Source organism: Amblyomma maculatum, chromosome 4, assembly GCF_055883805.1.
Source record: "Amblyomma maculatum isolate TAMU_Amacu chromosome 4, ASM5588380v1, whole genome shotgun sequence".
In the NCBI taxonomy this organism is placed as follows: Eukaryota; Metazoa; Arthropoda; class Arachnida; order Ixodida; family Ixodidae; genus Amblyomma; species Amblyomma maculatum.
The window spans coordinates 51689876-51709473 of record NC_139347.1 but is presented as its reverse complement, the minus strand read 5'-3'; the positions used below and the strand labels follow the sequence as shown (position 1 = coordinate 51709473).

The 19598-nt window shown below is 43.9% G+C and overlaps 1 protein-coding gene across 1 annotated transcript in view; it reads right to left on the bottom strand.

Moving 5' to 3' along the window:
* Positions 1-19598, bottom strand: part of LOC146190993 (uncharacterized) — a 185469-nt gene that overhangs the window by 20393 nt on the left and 145478 nt on the right. Inside the window, exons 3-14 of the mRNA XM_084601415.1 lie at positions 18176-18295; positions 14753-14913; positions 12471-12573; positions 11048-11099; positions 9928-10041; positions 8975-9082; positions 8125-8256; positions 7011-7130; positions 5344-5480; positions 2685-2907; positions 1620-1703; positions 1425-1532 (exon numbers count right to left, since the gene is read on the bottom strand). Of these exons, the coding sequence (XP_084457541.1) occupies positions 1425-1532; positions 1620-1703; positions 2685-2907; positions 5344-5480; positions 7011-7130; positions 8125-8256; positions 8975-9082; positions 9928-10041; positions 11048-11099; positions 12471-12573; positions 14753-14913; positions 18176-18295 (1462 nt within the window). The remainder of the gene's footprint in view (positions 1-1424; positions 1533-1619; positions 1704-2684; positions 2908-5343; positions 5481-7010; positions 7131-8124; positions 8257-8974; positions 9083-9927; positions 10042-11047; positions 11100-12470; positions 12574-14752; positions 14914-18175; positions 18296-19598) is intronic.

The window sequence follows — 19598 nt, the reverse complement described above, 5'->3', positions numbered from 1 at the left end:
TCCAGGCATGAACACGCTGAACTGCACCAACAGTAGTTTCTTGCTTATATGTGCAAGACGACTTGGGCAAGTGCTGAAACGTGCCTCGGCGTGTCTCCCGTTTATGAACAAAGCTTTATTGTTAAATCCGAAATTGCAGATTTACCAACAGCCTTACTTCTGTTAGTTCTAGCCTCATTTACTACCACATCAAATGAGATGCCGTCAACCAAACCTATATTCCATATCCAAGCATCTGTCAATATGTGCCTGTAGAAACCATGAAATGGAAATGCGTACATCTGCACTACACTCTCAAGAGTAACATATAAAAAAACACCAAAATGTATACTATAAACAGCATGCACAGGTCCCATCCTTCTGCTCAGTGTGTTGTCAGGTGACATTCAAAACCCTGTATTTGCTGCAGGGGTTAACAGACTCCAGCGTTAATCATTTATATGGCAGTAATTTTTCACTCACTAACCTGGCTATATGCATCATGTCAGGCAGCCTTGATTCATAAGCCCTTGCCAATCAACAACAGAAACCTCGTTATCTAGCAAATAGCTTCAAAATTCAGGAGACTGATTAGCAGCTTATTGCACGAGATGGATGTGAACATTCCAGAACACAAACAGAAAATACCTTGGACATCACACTGTGTGCACAGCAGATAAACAAGGTGCAAGAGAAAGAACTTTTCCCACCAGGTATTGCCAAAATATGCTTTGCAAACCTTACCAGCAAAGATGGTAAAAATATATAGAAGTTAATTTGTGCACTTTCGGAGCACTTGTTTGCAGCTATCAACACAGGCAATGGCTGCCACAAGTGCTCTCTTCATATGCTCATGAGTCAGGAGGGAACGGAGAAAGGCTACATGTTCTTGCTGGGCAGCCCAAGTTACACAGCCCATCAATATTAATTATAATAGAAAAGCCTGCACTCCATCTCTGTAGCACATTTATAAATTTCAGGTGGCAATTACACACCACTAATTAGACTAGCAGTAAGTCAACTGTCAAAAAAAAAGAAAAAGAAAGGAATCTGAAAAATGACAACTCGTTCCTAGTTTCATCTGTGCAAGGCGCAACTCTGAAACTTCAAAGATGGTAACTATCTGATAAAATACACGATACCTGTACTGAGCTAACAATTTTTTCTACCTCAGATTCTGCACGCAATAAAATATTACTTACTCTCTGACAAGAAATAAGGCTGATTATAGCATTGTTCATTATGTTGCCCAACACATCCAACATTTAAAATAATGAATAAAACTATGTGAGGATGTGCTCATGTATCCCTTGTTGTTCATATTTGCCTCTGTTTCTCACACTGTTTAATTCAATATGCTTTATCACCTAGCCCAATACCCACTTCTTGTAATTTTCAAATAAGCATATGATGCCTTAAGCAAACAAGACAGCAGATACACAGACCTCTTTGTCCGGATCCTTGATGTTGATTTCAACATTGCAGGCCAGGTCATCGTCCCTTGTTACTGTCACAGAGGACACCTCTTCTATCTGGGCTAGTGTTACAGGTTGCTGCAATGAAGGATCAGAAAAAAATACATGAAACCAGCTGCACAGCCTGCAGGCTTAAAATTTGGGGTGGGGGGGTTTCACACTCACAATGGGCACTGTACCCCGCGCATTGTTGATTTGGCTGATTCCAAACTTTGGGCTGATCATTATTCCGGTCTCAGTGTTTGAGTCCTGCACAGCATCGAAGAGAGAATCATCAGTCATGCAACACGAAACGAGCTCAACATATCAGTTATGCAAAGTATAAGTGGATGGCCTTGGGTCTGTCTCACCCGCCTTAACTGGCACTGCAACTTATTTTTCCTTCTAATTAGCCCTCTCTGGCCTTGATTAGCCCTCTCTGGCCCTGGTGCCCTCAATTGAGAATAACTTCTTTTTAAGCCTTATATTTGGGAGAGCTGCAGAGATCGAAAGTGAAATCGGTACAAAGAGGCCCCTCTTATTGAAATGGGTTCCACTGAAGATGGCACACAACACAGATTGTATATGTTCTGATTTTTAACAAAGAAGCATTACTATTTGCATTTTTAGATTCCGCGATGGTGGCTCTAAGTTTCCTCCAAGCAACCCCTTGAAGAAAAGGTCACAACCAGTGGATGGCCTGGGTTCGGTCAGCTTCAATGGTCATTGCATTAGACCACTGTACCATCTCGGTAGCCGCTTTCTTCACGTGCTAAGATGCCAGTCTTTCACAATGCACTTCGGATGTTATCGCCCTCACCACCTCTGACAAAGTTGCACTAAAGACCTTAATTGGGCCTTCCTTGTCGTAATAAAAGCCTAAGGCACCCATTATGTACTTGGCTAAACAAGGCAGGGCATGGGAAAGCAAAGCTAAACAAAGATAAACTTAGCTAACAAGTGCTAAATAATTCTCTTGCATGCATATCTGTGCTTAGCTGAAGTAAACCTTCGCTTAATTTTTTTTTTTTTTTCATTCCTTATTCATTTCCCTAACTGGGCTAGTAATTTTATATATTCCTACAGCTTTACAATGAACCACAACCTGTTTTTAGCCTTCTACCTTGATATAATGAAGATAAATTTCAGACTGAGTGAAAGTAAAAACTGCATTGTTAGGGTAAGAACCATAACAACAATGCAACCTTAAAGGTAGCTTAGAGGCCACAGAAATGTAGAGGAACCACAGACCTTGGTGCTGGTGGCGAAAACCTTGGCACCGTAACTGGAGAGCTCTCCGATGACTTTGAGGTAATGAAGCTTGGCCTGCAGAGGCGTCAGCTGCTTTTGGCCTGGAGCGCACAGGGATGCCTGGTTCTGCTTGAGGAAGTGACTGAGCAGCTTGCGCAGCTCCTTGCGCTTCATCGTCTCCAGCAGGGAGCCCGGCACAAACCGCTTCAGGCCACTCTCCCGCCTGCACAACCAACCATCTGATTTGCAGGACTCAACATGTGTGTGAGTCAAGTTTGCCTATGAGCTCTAAGCAAATCAAACTGCCCCTGGCAAAACAAATAGCCTGGTCCATCTTCTCTTCGCTGTCCCACCACTAGTGAAAACAACTCTCCAGCTCACACTTGGAGGAGGCCCATTTGTGTATTACTTGGGCTCTCTTTTGGTGCTAAATGAGGTTCAGTAAGGTTTTCCTATGTAAAATTTCTTGATTACTCTCCTCCATAAGTACACCCCTGGTTGACAGACTAATTCAGGCCGAGAAGATTACTTGGCTGACAATGTCACAAGGCATGATGTTTCAAAAAATGCACGAGGAGTCAACTAATTCAGAAATGCTTTGAGTTGGATATTAAAGTGGTTGGAGTTGAATGGCACACACAGAGACACGATTGTAGCAAAAGAGTGATCTGGGCAAGTTGGTTCAGTCTAAATCTATAAATAAAATGCTTGGGAAAGAAAACAATGAGGACAGGTGCTGACCACTAATTGGCTCAAACCACTGCACTTACTTATAGGCACTGCCAAAAGCAGTAAGCTAGCAAACCATGCAAAGCATTTCTTCTTTTTCTGAGGAGTCACACACAATGATATCAAAAGCAAATGGCAAAGATGATAAGAATACAGTGAAAAACTTATGAAATGCAAAGAAAATTATGCCAAATTCAGCATGGTTAGCCCAAATGCAAATTCTGTGCACTAGAACTTCGTTTATAACTTCAATTTCGAGTCATATGTACATCAGCATGCACTCGTGAGCTAAGATGTGCTGTGAAAGACCACTTGACATAGACACGGCGTGAAAGGTGTGGCACACGGTGTGAGCATGGGGTGAAAGACAGTTCCTGCCAAAACACAGTCAAGGTGCTTCATATTATTAGGTCACTGATCATGCCACTTGTAGCATCTCAAATTATCACACGGCTCTGAATATCCATTTCCATCAACTTACTTATATGGGGTGAAACAAGTGCGCTGATGAGTGAGCCTGAAAGCTGCACTTGTTTGTTTCTCGTATCTCAGTGCTCATGAACAGGGTTGTCTGCTCGCGCTAACACAAGAGCAGGTGGCTGCCCTCTTCAAAGCGCCATTGCATCTGATGCGGCCGCACATTGAAGCAAAAGGGCCTGAGCCCAGAGAGATCTGGAGGTGGTGCTTCGCATGGCTTGCCACTTGGCTTCAATGTGCAGTTGGGTCGGATGCAATGGCGCTTTGAAGAAGGCGGCCACCTGCTCGAATGTTTGCACTAAGAGGGCACAGCCCTGTACACTACAACCAACCTGAAGTGCAAGGTGTCTGCGCCATCCATTTTACACACAGGTACTCCAACTATACTGCATCACTGAAATTAGTTTTGTAGGGATCATTCGAACTCTGCTTCCCCTTTTGGCATGGTGCCAGTCCTAGTCGACCAGCCAAGGCCTGCAAAGGCTGCTGTCTTGCATAGGTGACATCACTCGTCAGCTTGCGTTGTCCATGCAGCCCTTGCCCTATGTGTAGACAGTGGTTCCTTTGCCCTTCCATGCAAGGTAAAAGGTGGCTTGCCATAGCACCCCAAGTGTATCAGGCCTTTTCTTTCTGCTGCCTGTGACCATGGCTAGTACCACATGGTTTATTGACTTTTCCGAGGGCGAAGTGTCACCTTGCCAGCTGTCAACTATAGCTTGTGATCTCCCAAGCATAGAGGTCCCATGATGGCTGAGCACCAGTGTGCTCATATTTATTTTGCCTCTAGTGGCCGTGGCGGATGCTCAGCCATAAGGCCATCTGTAGTGAGGCAGCAGGGACTTGACAACCCCCATAGTAAGAAGTGCCATAAAGGCCCCTCCCAGCTTGAGTCTCCTAAAGTGGACGGACATCTTGCTGGAGGGCACCTGTATCAGCTTGTGCCAGTGCATTTCCATCGGGTTAACCCATGATGCTTTCCCACAGATCAGGTCGGATTCTCCATTATTTGCATGGCTCCTGTGGTATAGGCTTGGGAGAGTTCTGAGCAACACAGTCCCACATGAAAAGTCAAGTGCCATGCTGAGGGATTTGCTCATACCTCTTTTACAAATAGGCACCCAACAACACCCATGAAAGGCGTCGCCCACAGCTGCAGCGGGCACTCCTTGATGTTGCCGATGTCGGAAAGGGGCATCAGTTTCCTCTATGGCAACCGTGGGTCACAGTAGGCCTTGAGACTCAGTCCCCTTAGAAGGCTGAGCACCAAGTCAAGGGATATCTCTGTCCATCAGAGAACTATGGGTGGGTTCTGGGTGACGCTGGTGATCAAAGTGCCTGCCAAATGCGAGGCAGGTGCTCTATCACAAAGCCATGCACAAAGGCAGGAACTCCGAGCAAAAGCGCAACTGAATGACCGCAGCCACACAATGCGTGAGACAAAAGAAATGCTTACTCGACCGACTTGATGGTGACCTTGCCCTGGATGCCACTACTCAGTGCGTGTAGGTGGATGTGTAGAGCCGCCAGCTTGAGGGCCACATCATACTTGAGTTCGGGAGCAAACCTCTCCTGAACCATGTCATTGCAGCACTGCAGTCAGAAAAAAATATACACACACCACAATTTGCAAGGGCCACCATGAGACAGCTGTTCCTGAAATTGGCAAACACATCATGTGCACTCCCAGGGGAGATACTCCTAAATAATGACTGCATTAGAGCTCAAATTCATTTCTCCGTTACAGAAAAAAAAAATCCTAGTCTCAAATACCATAGAGAAGGAAAAGCACTTTTAAAGGCTGAAATTAAGTATGAGGTGGCAGTTCTTCATCATCATTACCATTTTTTATCCGATTACATCCACTGCATGACAGAGGGTCCTCACATCATTTTGTCCTGCCTGCACAACCCCCCCCATCCCTACCCTATCTCAAGAAATTTTGTGATCCCACCCGACTATGTTTCTCCCCTTGTAATCCATTCCATTGTCTTTTTTGTCCAGAGTGACATCTCCTGCCCACTTGGCCCATTTCCTCCTGTTAAATAAAGTTAGAATAGCCTTGTCTCTAGTTTGCGTCTGCTCATCCGAAATGCTTTCATAACAACCTGCAAATTTCTTATTCATAGCTCACTAAACTGTCCTCATTTTATTGTCCTGTTTCTTTGTTAGCCTTTAAGAGGGCTCCAAAGGTGGGCAGTTAAACAGTGCCACTGTTAGACATCTTTCTTTCCACAGGTATCACTAAGTGCCCGTTCATAACCTGAGGGAGCCTGGCGAGTCAATTGTAGTGCATTCTTATTCTCCTGACAATTTCTTTCTCCTGGTTTGAATCCATGCACAGTACTTGGCCAGAACAGGTATAACTGCTACTTTCCTTCCAGACCTTTGAACACTACTACTTCATATTTCTTCATACATATTATGTTTTGGATTACCATCATATCTTATTAGTAAAAAATCCTCACACATGCAATGCAAATCATCTCAAGAAATACTTTGCAGGGATGTGATGCCAGCATACCAGACTACTGACACATTCTTTTATTATTTATTCATACCTAGCTCTTCTGCGTCCATACATCCTTAAAGGCCAAGCTTAAGTGCCCTGCATCATTTTCTAGCATATCTACACAAATGTTTTTTCCCCTTTTTTTCCTCCGTGCTCTTGTTATAAAATGCCACCATGGCTGCCAATCTTCCCAGTAAAGCAAATGCTATTTTATAGCCTATGCAGGCTACAAATAGAAACTCGTTATGTGCTACCCATTTTTCACTAATCTAGTTAACAGCATGCTGCCAAATACCCTTCCTGCGATCCCATCTCCTTGTGTGGTTGAGGCTTAAAATTGTGCTAATCCAAGAGATCACTGTACTGAATGGATCAATGAAGACGTTTGCACAATGGATGCTGCACATGTTATTTTGGTTGAAGCGTGAAGTACTACAGCTAAGAATGCACTTTTGTGCAACCGGTACTGAACTGAATACATGAGTGTCTAGGGGAACTCAAAGAAAGTTTCCGCCACCGGTCACAGTGATGCCGAAAAGCAACATAAAGAATTGGTAGATACAAAGCAGGGCATGGACCATAATGCACACCACATGCCAAGAGCTACTTGCCTGCATGAAGAGGTACTCAAAGGCCACGGGATCTTTCTGCAGCAGGTCATAGGCATCGAGTGGCACAAAAGCCACCCGAAACAGGCACCTCAAGTGATGGGCACCAGGCCTGGCTGCAATCTGCAATATAAAAGTGGGAAGTCAAATGGCCCTTCCAAGTATACATGCCATTCCCATAAGCTGCTCTGCGCTGGGTGGTCTGTTACTGTAACGTCCAAGGGAAGAAAAACGCATCTGCATGTAGCAAACAACTAAGGCACTCCTGTTACAGGATGTGACAAATCACATTAATGGGGGAAGCCCTTTTCCTGCCATGGACCAACCGCGTTGTATACCGAAAACAAGCCCTATTTCGGAGCAAGTGCCGAGAATGCTGCGCATTTTGTGCTTTCTCCCTTGTTAGCAGCATCAGGCTGAACTGTTAGCACTGCACCTTTAAACGCCACATCAAACTCTGGTCCTGGGGTGTCACTTGGTTTGGTTTGTTTAGCATCCCATAGCAACTCGGGCTATGAGAGAGGTCGTAGTGAAGGGTTCCGGATACTTTTGATTGCCAACCTTCCTTCATTGCAGGCCTTCATTAAAGGCCTCTCCCATATTCCTCTAACTGACCCGGTCCTGTGCTAGCTGCAGCCACTTGACCCCTGCAAGCTTCTTAACATCATCCGCCCACATAACGTTTTGCCGTCCCTTGCTACGCTTTCTTTTTCCTTGGAATCCAATTTGTTACCCTTAGCAACCACCGGTTATTCTCTCTTCCCATTACATATCCTGCCCATGCCCATTTCTTCTTGGTTTCCACTAGAATTTCATTAACTCGAGTTATTTCAGAGATTCATTGTGAACATTATATATTATGTTTAATTATTCAATTTGTACAATTTAAGAATTTCAACATTCTGACACACCAAATGATCTTTCACTATTTGCCATAAATCAACCTCCTCTCTTTAAAAATTATGCGCAATACAAGTATTCCAACGATCATCATTCTAACCGTCCCATTCTGTACCACACTGGCAACACGCATTTCTGGCCTGTACATAACAGATATACATAAAGGCTCAACAACACTGGTTGCAAATCATATGAAGCACGCATGACAGGAGCAAACCTTGGCCAATGAGTCCTTTGGATCAAGAAGAGTGAGCTTGTTCCGACGAACTGACTTGATGTGCTCCACAACAAGACCGAAATGCTCCATGGCTTTCACCGACAGCTTTTCTTGCAAAGAGTTCAGGACATCCTGAAAGAGGAAAGCAAAGCGTGTCCAAACAGTACATCACTACTCAGTCACCTGACGCCAGGTGGCAGCCTCATCAGTTCAGTGTTGGTCTTTTGAAACTGTCAAGAATGCAAAGAGCTATACAGTACTTAATGGCATGGGATCGTTCTTGCAGCACTAGGTGGAAACTGGCGGGAAAACAGCGCTTGCGTTGCCATTTTAATCTCCACCCGCAACATACTGATTGCTTTCGTTCATGGGGTTTAACGTCCCAATGCAACTCAGGCTATGAGAGCTGCCGTAGTGGAGGGCTCTGGAAATTTTTACCACTTGGGGTTCTTTAATGTGCACTGACATTGCACAGTACATGGGCTTGATCGAAAAGCGGCCGCAGCGACCAGGATTCGATCCGCCATTCTTGGGAATAGCGGTTCAAACCACTGCACCACCGCAGTGGCGCATGCCACATTGAGGCAGAGTTGATAGTTGTGATAGTACCAACCATTGCACTATCGCATTAGAAAGATGAAATTATTAAACAGGTGATTCTGCTGGGAAAGTTTAAAAGTTGTCAGAAGAGCTTTACGATGTGTTCTGTGAATAGATTGCACAACTTCACGCTCTGGCTGAAGTTTGAAATGCTTTCAAAATAACTCGAAAATGGGAATTTTTCCACTATGTTTTAGCAGTTTCACACAGTGTGAGAGCTATGAAAAGAATGTGCGAACATGGAAAATACCTGCACAGTTGTGGAACTGTCATACTTGAAAGACTTGGTTTGACCATTTTCAAGAAAAACTTTCATCACATTTGGCAAAAAGGGAACGCAGGACTCGAACGTTGATGGCTGTTATAGGGGGGAAAAAAAAAGCATAAAAACGTATGTAGCAATGAAACATTTTATACTAGAAATCACAGAGAGACAAATTATGCTGAATGCACGGACTCATAAGTCAGTTTCGCCACTAACGCAAGCCGAGTACCTTTTGACTTGCCTGCTCCTCTACGCACACGTCCACATACAGACATACGCATACAAGACTGGACTACACATGCTAACATCGCATGCGACTGACCAGTTCCTGCACTTCAAAGTGACCACCATAAGTTTTCTTTTAGAGTATGGAAACAAACATAAGCCCCTAAAGCATTAATAAAAACGAAACCAAGCTGAAGAAAGGCACCATGTTGTTAAAATAGTCTTTTTTTTTTTTCCCTCTCCTTCCATTGTGCTTTCCACTAATTACACAGGCACTTGCAAAGGCTGACTTTCCCTTCCTTCTCTCTGTGGAAGCACAAAATGCCTGTAATTTTTTCCCTATGTTGCTAGTAAGAGAATGTAGTCATGCACACTTACTGCGTGTCGTGTTTTGCAGCTCATTTGGTATACGTGGTACAAATTACATTAAGAGAGCTCATCGTGCAAATTCCACTTGGAAAGAAGCTCATTGTGCAAATTCCACTTGGAAGGAAGAATAAAACGTTGCTCAGTGAAAGCGAGAGACCTGCGCTTTGCTGAGAAGGTAGTGTGGTGCTAGCTACTGTCACATTAATACAACCTTACTGGCTACGAAGATTTAAAATGAAGCTAGTGTTTTAACTTTATAACACAGTTATGTTTAAAAACCCATGAACCTGACTTCGTGGTACCAGTAACTAAAACCCACGAAGCATGCAAAACAAGAAGCTTACACAATAAAGAGGTGAACCATTGATGACAACACCCTCTGCAAACCGAACCCTAGATGGATTGGTCTTTAACTTTGCTTTCTTCGCCGCTGTTAAGAGGGCTGACTTTCGAGTCGTCTGCAAGAGAAGAAATCACAGATTGCAAAAGCTGTACTCTGAAGCCCAACTGCAAGTAGCAAGATGCGAGTGCTAATATCAGAAGTTTCAAGTTTGCTTGCCTGCTGTCTCCCAGCAAAACTAGCTAATTCAAATTACTGTACAATGACAAATTACCAACAGCACACAGCTTACTAAACAACACCCAGATTCATCAGGAAACACCGTTATACAACTGGTATTGGTTTTTCCAACCTAACTTTCCCAAGCAAGGCCACTTACAATCTAAATTGTAATGCACTCAAGGGCTTTATTAAACCATCACCAGCATAGGTAGAAAAACACCTATTTAAAGGAGTAATTTAATTTTGTATGACATAGCAAGGTTAAACATCCCACAGTAACACATGGATGATGATGAGCGATGCCATATGAGCGATGCCATAGTGAAGGGCTTCGGATTTATTCAGACCACCTAAGATTCTTTTAACGTGTGGTTGAACTCTGGGTGGTCTAAATTAACCCAGAACACTCCATTACAGCATTCCTCATATACTATCCACAGTATTTAATTTCCACCAAAGAAAAGCATTTCAATTCATACGTATCAATTATTGCAACATCTATAATTATGTTCTGGCGCTCTGCTTTGCAAACACTAGTAACGAAGTTATGCATTAGGATGGAATCACAAGCATCAGCGGCAGGTTCTGCACAAGAACATTTTTAGGCACTCACAAAACATCTAAAGCCATCACGTCCCCAAATAACCATAAATAAGAGCGTTTTTTTGACACAAATCCCAGAGGTTAGGCTACGTCGCCATGCACTTCATAACTGTGATCACAGAGTTTCCACTGTATATGTGACAAGTATGAATTGAGTGGTGGTTTAAATCAATTTTCTGAACAAAAAATGCATCTTTCCCAGCTGGAAAAACACTAACATGCCAAGAAACAGCCAGAGAATAAATATGTTACGGAGAGAGGGGGGAGGAAATGAAAACAAACGAAAAAAGCAGACTTACATTGTTGACGTGAGGTTGGCAGACTACCAACTTCACAGAGAGCTTGCATGACCTGGAAAAGTACAAGAACAAAAATTAAAGAGCACTGCAGAATCTGCATTGGAGTAATGCGAAAGCACGGATGCTGCTGTTGGTTGCTTCTGGTTGCTTCTAGTTGCTTAATTCCCTTCTTGTCCACCCATTTAGTCTTTGGTACTTTCAAATTGAGCGTCAATCCCTTCTTATGCCCTTTTACAGCTCTACTTCCAGTTGCGTGTCATATCCTTGACTTCTCCACTATGGCACCCCTTTCTCTCTTTCCGCTTTCACTCCCACCTTCCTCCCTTCCCTTATGGCACGGTTCAGGTGTCCACAGAGCAAATGTGACAGATACTGCACCTTTCCTTTCTGTGAACCAGTTATTCTAATTAATTACCTAATTAACTTATTGCCCTAATTATTTTTTCGGACACAACATTATGCCCCCCTCTATCGATTGACAGCACTCGTTAACCTCTAACACTTCTCAATTACTCACAACTGCTGCGGACACAATTTTGCGGACACGATCTGCAGACAGAAATCTGTGAACATAGCGAAGTAATGCTTTCGCATTAATAGATTGCCTGATGTTGACCGCAAAAGTGTAAAGTTAAAATTAAGGGGCATGTGACTGAACACCCTGTGGCAAAAAAAAAAAAGAAGAAGAAGAAAAAAGCGCAAACCTAGAAAATAGTCATAATTTCACCACTGTACTCAAAATCCATCATTATCATGAGGCAGCCAAAAACTGCCCTTCTACAGTATTGCAACATATCTGAAAACTAGAGTTAGGATACCACTAGCATGCCTAGGTGCTAAAATGCTCCCAGCCACAATGAAAAGCACTCTTCTTCTGTGGATAATGTATGCTGTAAAACTGGACTAGTTAGTGATACGTTGACAGAGAGGCATAGCACTGAAACATGAAACAAGAAGAATGGATAAGTTATTTCATCCATTTTTTACTTAAATTATCATTTTGCATTAAGTCCGAAGGACCAAAAATTTACCAAAATGTGTGGTTTCAATCAAAAGAACCTTTTGGCACAACCAGAGAGACAGCTTACTGTAAGTTGTGACTGCTCTGCTCCGACTGCTCTTTCTGTAAAAATGTGGCATTTCAAAGCACAAAGCACATAACAGCCACTAGAAGGCCTTTAAAGTGTTGATGGGAGTTCTCCACTGTTCTGTTCAAGATCGTTGATACAATGGCTCCCGTGATCATCTGTGTTGCAATCCTGAATTCGCCATCAAGTTAATACAGTGATGTTGCTTCAAAAGCCTCTGAAGTGACAGATAAATTATATGTGGCCTGTTCACTGAGCGTGTTAATACAATGAGATAGTTATGGTAACAAAAAAAAAAGCAGGCACTTTAGATGCACCCCTTGTGTGGTACTCACTTGACCAAATCAATCACATGTTCCCTGGGAGCATTCTTGACATCCTCTCCATTGATGCCGAGAATCTGGTCCCCAGGTTGCAACTTGTGCTCACTGGGGCCGCCTGCACCAAGAGAAATTTTGAAAAGAAAGTTTTCTCACCGCAACAATTCCTTACATTGTAGCTCATTACATGCCTGGTTATTGCGCTGTGCATTAAACATTTTCAGTCGTGACAGTTCTGCAGTTTGTCATCAGAAAAAAGTTACAGAAGCAGCTAATATATTGTTACGTGGCGACAAGCAAGAGAATGGCACAACATGGTGACATGGTGAAGGATGATTTAATGGCTGGCCTAGCGAGAGGGCTCTTCTCGCGTCACTGCCGATCTTCACAACACTTCACGGGGCCATCGAGCGATCGTCCCGATTGGTTTGTTGAAGCTGGTGAAGACGTGACGGTGAGGATGTTCAAGGAAAGGTAGAGGAGAATGATGCGCTCGCCACCACGATGACGGTGACCACGATGATGCTTGGGTGACCCGTCTCCCCTGGATCTCTTCAGCCATCCGCCACCAAAGCATCCATGGGACCGATGGCTCGAGGTCGCATCAGGCGGCCGGGCAGGGCGGGGGTTGCGTGTTTATGCCTTTCGGTTCTTCGGGTGTGTTGGGTCTTTCCTCCGATCTGTCTCTGGTCAGTTCGTATGAGCGCCTTGTCTTCAGGTCTGTTCTGGGGGCTGGACGGCGGTAGTTGCTGCTGGTCGGGTCTGGGCAGATAGGGCTGGGGCGAAGCTGCACGGTGATATCCCAGGGCTCTCGGTCGATGGTTTCGGTATACGGATGGCGTCGTTGCTCCAAGGCGAGGATGAGGATGATGTACGCCGCACCTCTAACTAAAATGTTATGTGGCGACAAGCAAGAGAACGGCACAACATGGTGACATGGTGAAGGATGATTTAATGGCTGGCATAGCGTGAGGGCTCCTCTTGCTCCACAGCCGATCTTCTTTTTCGCAAGAATATTATTAATATACTCTGCCACAGACAATGTTGGCCTATACTTTATGGCTTTCAGCAAGGAATTGGGTCTATCGTACAGTATCCAGCTTACCCCTTCCCATCCTCCTCCTTTCTTTAAACCTCCCCTCAGTCACTCATTACTATGTGTGCAAGTCGCACTTGTACTTACATGTTATTATTTGCTGTAAATTATATTTTGTTCTAATTTCATAATGCACTGATTACTTTTTGTAAGGTGTGATTCTCGGTAATAATCCAATTCTTTTATTAAGTCGCCAGTGGTACAGTTTTGAGAACCTGAACTCTGTAACAAACGCTGGTGTAGAACTTTTCCTCTTGTTAAAGACAATGATTAAACCTTGTGTACAAAAATGTGCACATGAAGGCTCGTGTGGTCCCTCCATTTGGCTAGCTCTGTGTTCTGTGCTTCACATTTTGCATTCCACCCTGACGGCACAACAGCATATCATGTTTATTGAGCTAGCTTGGGCTTTATCACCTCAGAACAACAATAGTATGGTGCTTTGCATAACTTCAGAGTGGTGTGCAAGGTCTTTGCATGTTAAAAAACCACACTTTCCTCCAGCGTATATACATGTACATACTGCTTAGTGTGGTTGTCAATGTGTTTACAAGAAGACATAATAACATTCTGAAAAAAATGTGCAATAAAAGCTTCAATGAAATTAACAGTATATGAACTCAGCAGATTAAGTAAGCTCCACCAACTCAGATGGATAAAAAATAATGCAATTGTGATTGATTACTTCCCTGTAATTGTTCAGCCACCTCGCACGGGATGATGTTCACTGTTTAAGTCAATTGCATTTCAGAGGAAGTAGTAAATGTAATTGTAATTGATTTGTTGTCTGCAAGATGTACAAGATGGTGCATATATAAAAACGAAACAAGCAGGCAGCTGCCATTTGGTTACTCACTATATTTAGGGATAGCTATGATAACGTCAGCAATGTACAGTCGCGGACAGAAGAACATGGAGCCCACTGTGGCAGTCAGAGTCTTCTGATGCATTAATTAGTGAAAAATAATGCGTGCTTATTGCATACACTTGTAACATTATATTTATCTTTGCCTGTGAAGAAAACAAATATATTTATTTCCATTAGATGACTGGACAGAAGTGTTTGAATGTGGAAATGTGTTACGTTTTTCAAAATAACAGCTTGAGGGGAAAGTTGGTGCTGCATAGTTACGTTTTATTCTGTTTGCAACTGTACATTCCCTTTGTTAACACGGCAGTAAAAACAACTCTGCACATTTACCTTCAGTCACAAAGCGAACAATGACTGGCTTTTCACTGCCAGCCACAAAGCCAAAGCCAAGCTGGGGGTCTCGGAAGAGCTCCACTTCCCTCGGGGCTGGAGGTGGCTCTTCCTCATAATCCTTGCGAGGATCCTCATAGGTGGTTGTTTTGCTCACGTGACTGCGGGAAAATGCACACATCATAACACTGTAGCCAGTCAAATGCTAGCTCACAAAAATTTGCTCCAATCCAAGGTCTATTACTCTGAAGCGCTAGCATTAAGAATTTTAGAAATTTCAACTGTTCTGTAAAACTGAACACCTGAACTGAGAAATTCTGTCTTAAATGCGGCTATAAGTTCCAAAGTACTTGCTAAAAGCTGAAGTAAATCAAAGTGGCCTGTGCCAAAAGGTGAAAGGACTGCAGAAACATGGCTCTTCACTCTTACCATGAAATGGGATACAGAGTGAGCGCCCTAAATCCTTTTTAGCAGACATGCAGCAGAGTAGCTGACAGATCTAAACATGCGAAATGACCTTGTGACTACTCTGTGTGCATTACTGGAGCGTCGAGGCTCTATGGTAATATTTAATTAAGTAACAAAGAATGTTATTGAAGAGAAGCCTTCTAAAAAATCTTTTTCCAACGTAATTTAATGAGGTACACTGAACTACACAAGGAGAAATATGGTTTTAAATATGCACGCTTTGTTGAAATGCATACAACTACTCAGAAAGGACGAAGTTTGGCAACTCTGTTTGCCTGATAGGAGATTTGAATTTTTGGCCGCATCGCTGGGGTATCAAAAAGAATATGAAATTATTTTCTTTGATTTTTTTGTGTGGGTGCCAGAAGAAAATTGCTGCATTCGTTTGGTTGTTCGTTTTGCCTTCGTTTATTTTTGTTTGCGTTTCTACTTATTCTTGTGTCTTTCTAGAACAAACTTTGGCTGCAATTAAACGCCTGTTCATGTTGTTCTTTCTGCCATCCGCGTTCCCTTCCGCATTTTGCTAGCCATGCATACAACTACAGGTGTTTTAATTGCAGTGAATACTTTTTGGATGCACTCAACAGAACAGTTCATATGTGCTCTGGCTTTTTAATGTCAAGTTTCAGTGGCATTTCTCTGAAATTTATTTTTAAGACTACTGGTTGGTAATTCTGAGCTTATTTCTTGGACTCTTCATCCTGCTTATGTGTTCTTTGGAATGATGCATGTGGTATCTGTAAACACAGTAATACCTCTGTCCCTATGGCAACTCATAAATCCCTTGAACCTCCTCTCCACAAGAGACTGTAAGGAAGTTCCTTTCAATGCAGCTGCTGCCATGTCACACAGCTAACAACGAGCTCACCAGGAAAGCCACCAGGGGCCCATTAGGCACTGTTCACTCTGTACATGAGCATGAAATAATTGAGTTGAAAATGTCTTAAATGTTTTAATTGTTTTTTTGTGGACACAGCACACATACCTTGAAATTACAATGTAAAAAGATTATTCTATTTTAAAGTGAAACGGGTATGCACTCAACTTCACTTGCATAGCAGCTTTGTCTGCTGTGCTAGTTAAAATATGCTCCTGGTTTGACAGTCTCAAGCAGTTGTTGAAAGTAGCATTTTTATCTGGACTAGAATACTTATTTTACATGATAAAAACTATTATGCTAATAAAAGCAAAATGAATGCAAACTTCATTCTTCATTTTTTAGAATCAGAACTCAAGATCACTGGGAAAGAGGGTACCCCCTTCGCTCAGCTCTGTTCAATACAGCTCTGGGCAGCAAGGCATTGGGTTGCACAATGAAAGTGATGAGTGTTTGCCCATATTTCTGTTTTGTTGCTTCGCTGTTGTCATATCTCTGTAATGGCACATGCAGTAGAAAAAAAGAGGTAGGGACCAGTTAGCTGGGGTAGAATTTTGGTGGAGAGATGAAAGAATGTGCGAGTCACGCCTGGAGACATTTTCTCTTTTACTCTGTTTATTTTAGTTTATTCATGTACGAAAACCAAAAAAGTAATTTAAGAGTGATTGTATTACTCTTTGGAAGTAGTGGCAATGTAATGTCATTACTTTTTGGGAGTGGTAATTGGTTGTGCAATTTAATTACATATTAACAATTTTCAGAAATGTGTGTAATTTAATTCCATTTTAAAAGCAATTTTCCAAAAGCGATTCTTGCCCCGCCGCAGTGCCATTCTATCATCGTGCAGCAGCCAGAAAGTGATTTCGACTTCTGTGTACAATGATGCGAGATCGAATCCCGACCTCGGCGGCCGCTTTTCGCTGCAGGAGAAAAGCTAGGCGCCCATGTACTGTGCTACGTCCGTGCGAGAACCCCAGGTGGTTGAAATTTCCGGAGTCCTCCACTACGATGTCTCTCTCATAGCCTGAGTCGCTTTGGGAAGTTAAACCCCATAAACTAAACTGAAGATTTAGAAGTAATATTGACATGAATGAAATAGTGCTTCATATTGCACCTGCGTAGTACTCAACATTCTATTAAGCTTTTTGTTGTTTTTTTTAGCTTTACAAGATATCGTAAGTTACCTTCGCCACCCAACTCACAAGCCGCTAGGTGAAGCCGACTTTTTAATAACCTTGGAATGGCGCGGCGTGCAACTGCCACGGGGAAGGTGGTTGTTGAGAAAGAGAGGACACTGAAATGAGCAGTGCAAATAAGCACAGAACTGGGCAGCGGTAGCGCGTAAGGCCGAGTGCGTGCATTGAAGTATCTGAGATTTGGCTTCGCGACCATCTGAAGCATTGACTCCTAAATAATGTCGACGTATCCTCTGCTTTCGTACATAAGCGAGCCGTCTGTGTTTTCTTGGTGGGTTTTTAGCTCTCGTTGGCCTGAAGAGTATGATGCTATTATAATCGTTAAGAACAATATTCCTTCGAAATTTATCTCGAGTTCTCACCCTTTCCCTAGATATGTAGAGCGCCACGAGCGGCGCAGAGCTCGTGGCTCTTCTTTCGCTTCTTCCGAGAAATTCTTTTGGCTCGTGGCTTTCTCCACTTGTTCTGTTACACCGACAACGGCACCAACGTCGACGCGGATATACCGCCGCACAGACGGATGAGAGACGTGCTCTAAAAATTACAGAACAGCGTCAAAAATACGACAAAATATTCTGCAGCTCTATCGTAACGCCCGACTTTTGTGTAATTGAGTAGTACTTTTTCTTGTAGCACTTTACCGCCGCAACCGCCCGAAACTGTGATGCTACCGCAAAAATTTCGGTTGTCATAACACATTTACGGTCAAACAACGCACAGATCAAATTCTGTTGCGACAACAGAGAAAAATTTTGTAGCTTTTTTTTTTTTTTTTTTAGGCTGGGTATCGTCGTTCCTACTGATTTCTGCAACTCGTCTCCGCAACTCGAGCGCGTGGACGCTGCAACGAGCAGCTCCTTCTGCCTCCGCGTGGTCACTCACTTGATGAAGTATGTCCTGCCGCTCTTGTCGACGGCCGCCTCCCAGCCGTAGGGCAGCCCCGTGCACGCCGAGCTCCACGAGTCCACGGGTGGTAGCCATGACGACGTCCGCGTCTCGTGGCTGCGGGGAGAAGGAAAGAGAAAGAGCTGTAGCAATGCGCGCTCCTCGCCTCGCGTTTCGCCGCCCGCGAAGAAAGACATCGCCGAAGAGCCGGACAGCGAAAGGCAGCCGTGCGAGATAGCTTCCTTCCTGTACGAAACGCCGAAAAAGAGACCTTTCTCCGGTAGGATCTCTGCTTTCTGTGTGCACAATGCCTCGCACTCTGGGCTGAACCGGGAAACGTGTCGCGGCTTCGCGCCCGAAGGATCACGAGCTCTCCGCAAAGTGTGCAGACTGATTCCCAGCCACACGTCCGAAAGAAAATAATAATAAAAAAATAAATAAAGAGAAAATCACGGCCCAAAACAGCTCGGCGGATTGTGCCAGAAGTGCGAGGGAGCCAAAGAAAGTGAAGACAGCGACGGCGCAGGCACTAATCAGGGAAGTGTCATTTGTTGTCAGGGCAACAAGAAGTGAGTCTCATCGCTAACAAGGAAAGGACGATCGCGAAACGCGCGCGCCTGATCGGCAGCAGTTACCCGAACGGCCTTCACGGCGGCAGCCCAAGCCTTTTCTCTCAACCGGGAAGGCAACCTCATTTCGAGGCGCCCAGCAGAGCGCTTAATTGGGATTTATGGCGCAGCGCCTCGATTGCTGCTTTTCTGTGCCACTATCGCACAGTGTTTTGACAGTATCCTTCATTGTCAGAAACTTCACAGATCACTGATGCGATTAGCGCGGCACAATATGCGCATGCAATATGCTCTCTTTTCCTCTCTCCATTTTGTCCAGCCCTAGACTCTAATTGGCAACTGAGACTTCCCTCTCTCCATGCGTAACTCCGACTGACGCTATGGTTCCCATCTCTCCGCTTCGCCTCCTCTGCATCGCAGGATGCGCGATAGGGTGACGTGATACAGTCCATCCAGCCCAGCGATACAAAGTCATCCCTCACAGTATAGTCTATAGAATATACACAATGTACACCACTCCCCGCACACGCCGTGGTGGCTGACTTTTCGGTAAACAGACCCGGTGTACCCGGGTTCGAACCCTGCCGCGTCGGTCGCGTCAGAGGTAGGAAACTCTCGCTAGTTTCGGTTTCAAACTACTCCAACGCACCTGGCGACTGGAAATTGACGTTTATAAAAGAACAACTCGCTGTGGACACATGCGGCGCGATAAGATCGTTAATTCGTTGACTGACTTCTTCCTCACTAATCTGTTCCGCTCCTTCTTCCAATCCAGACTAATACCCCTGTCACAAGAACACTTTCGATCCTCACTGAACTCGATTTGCACTCCACTCAATGCAGATCGGGGT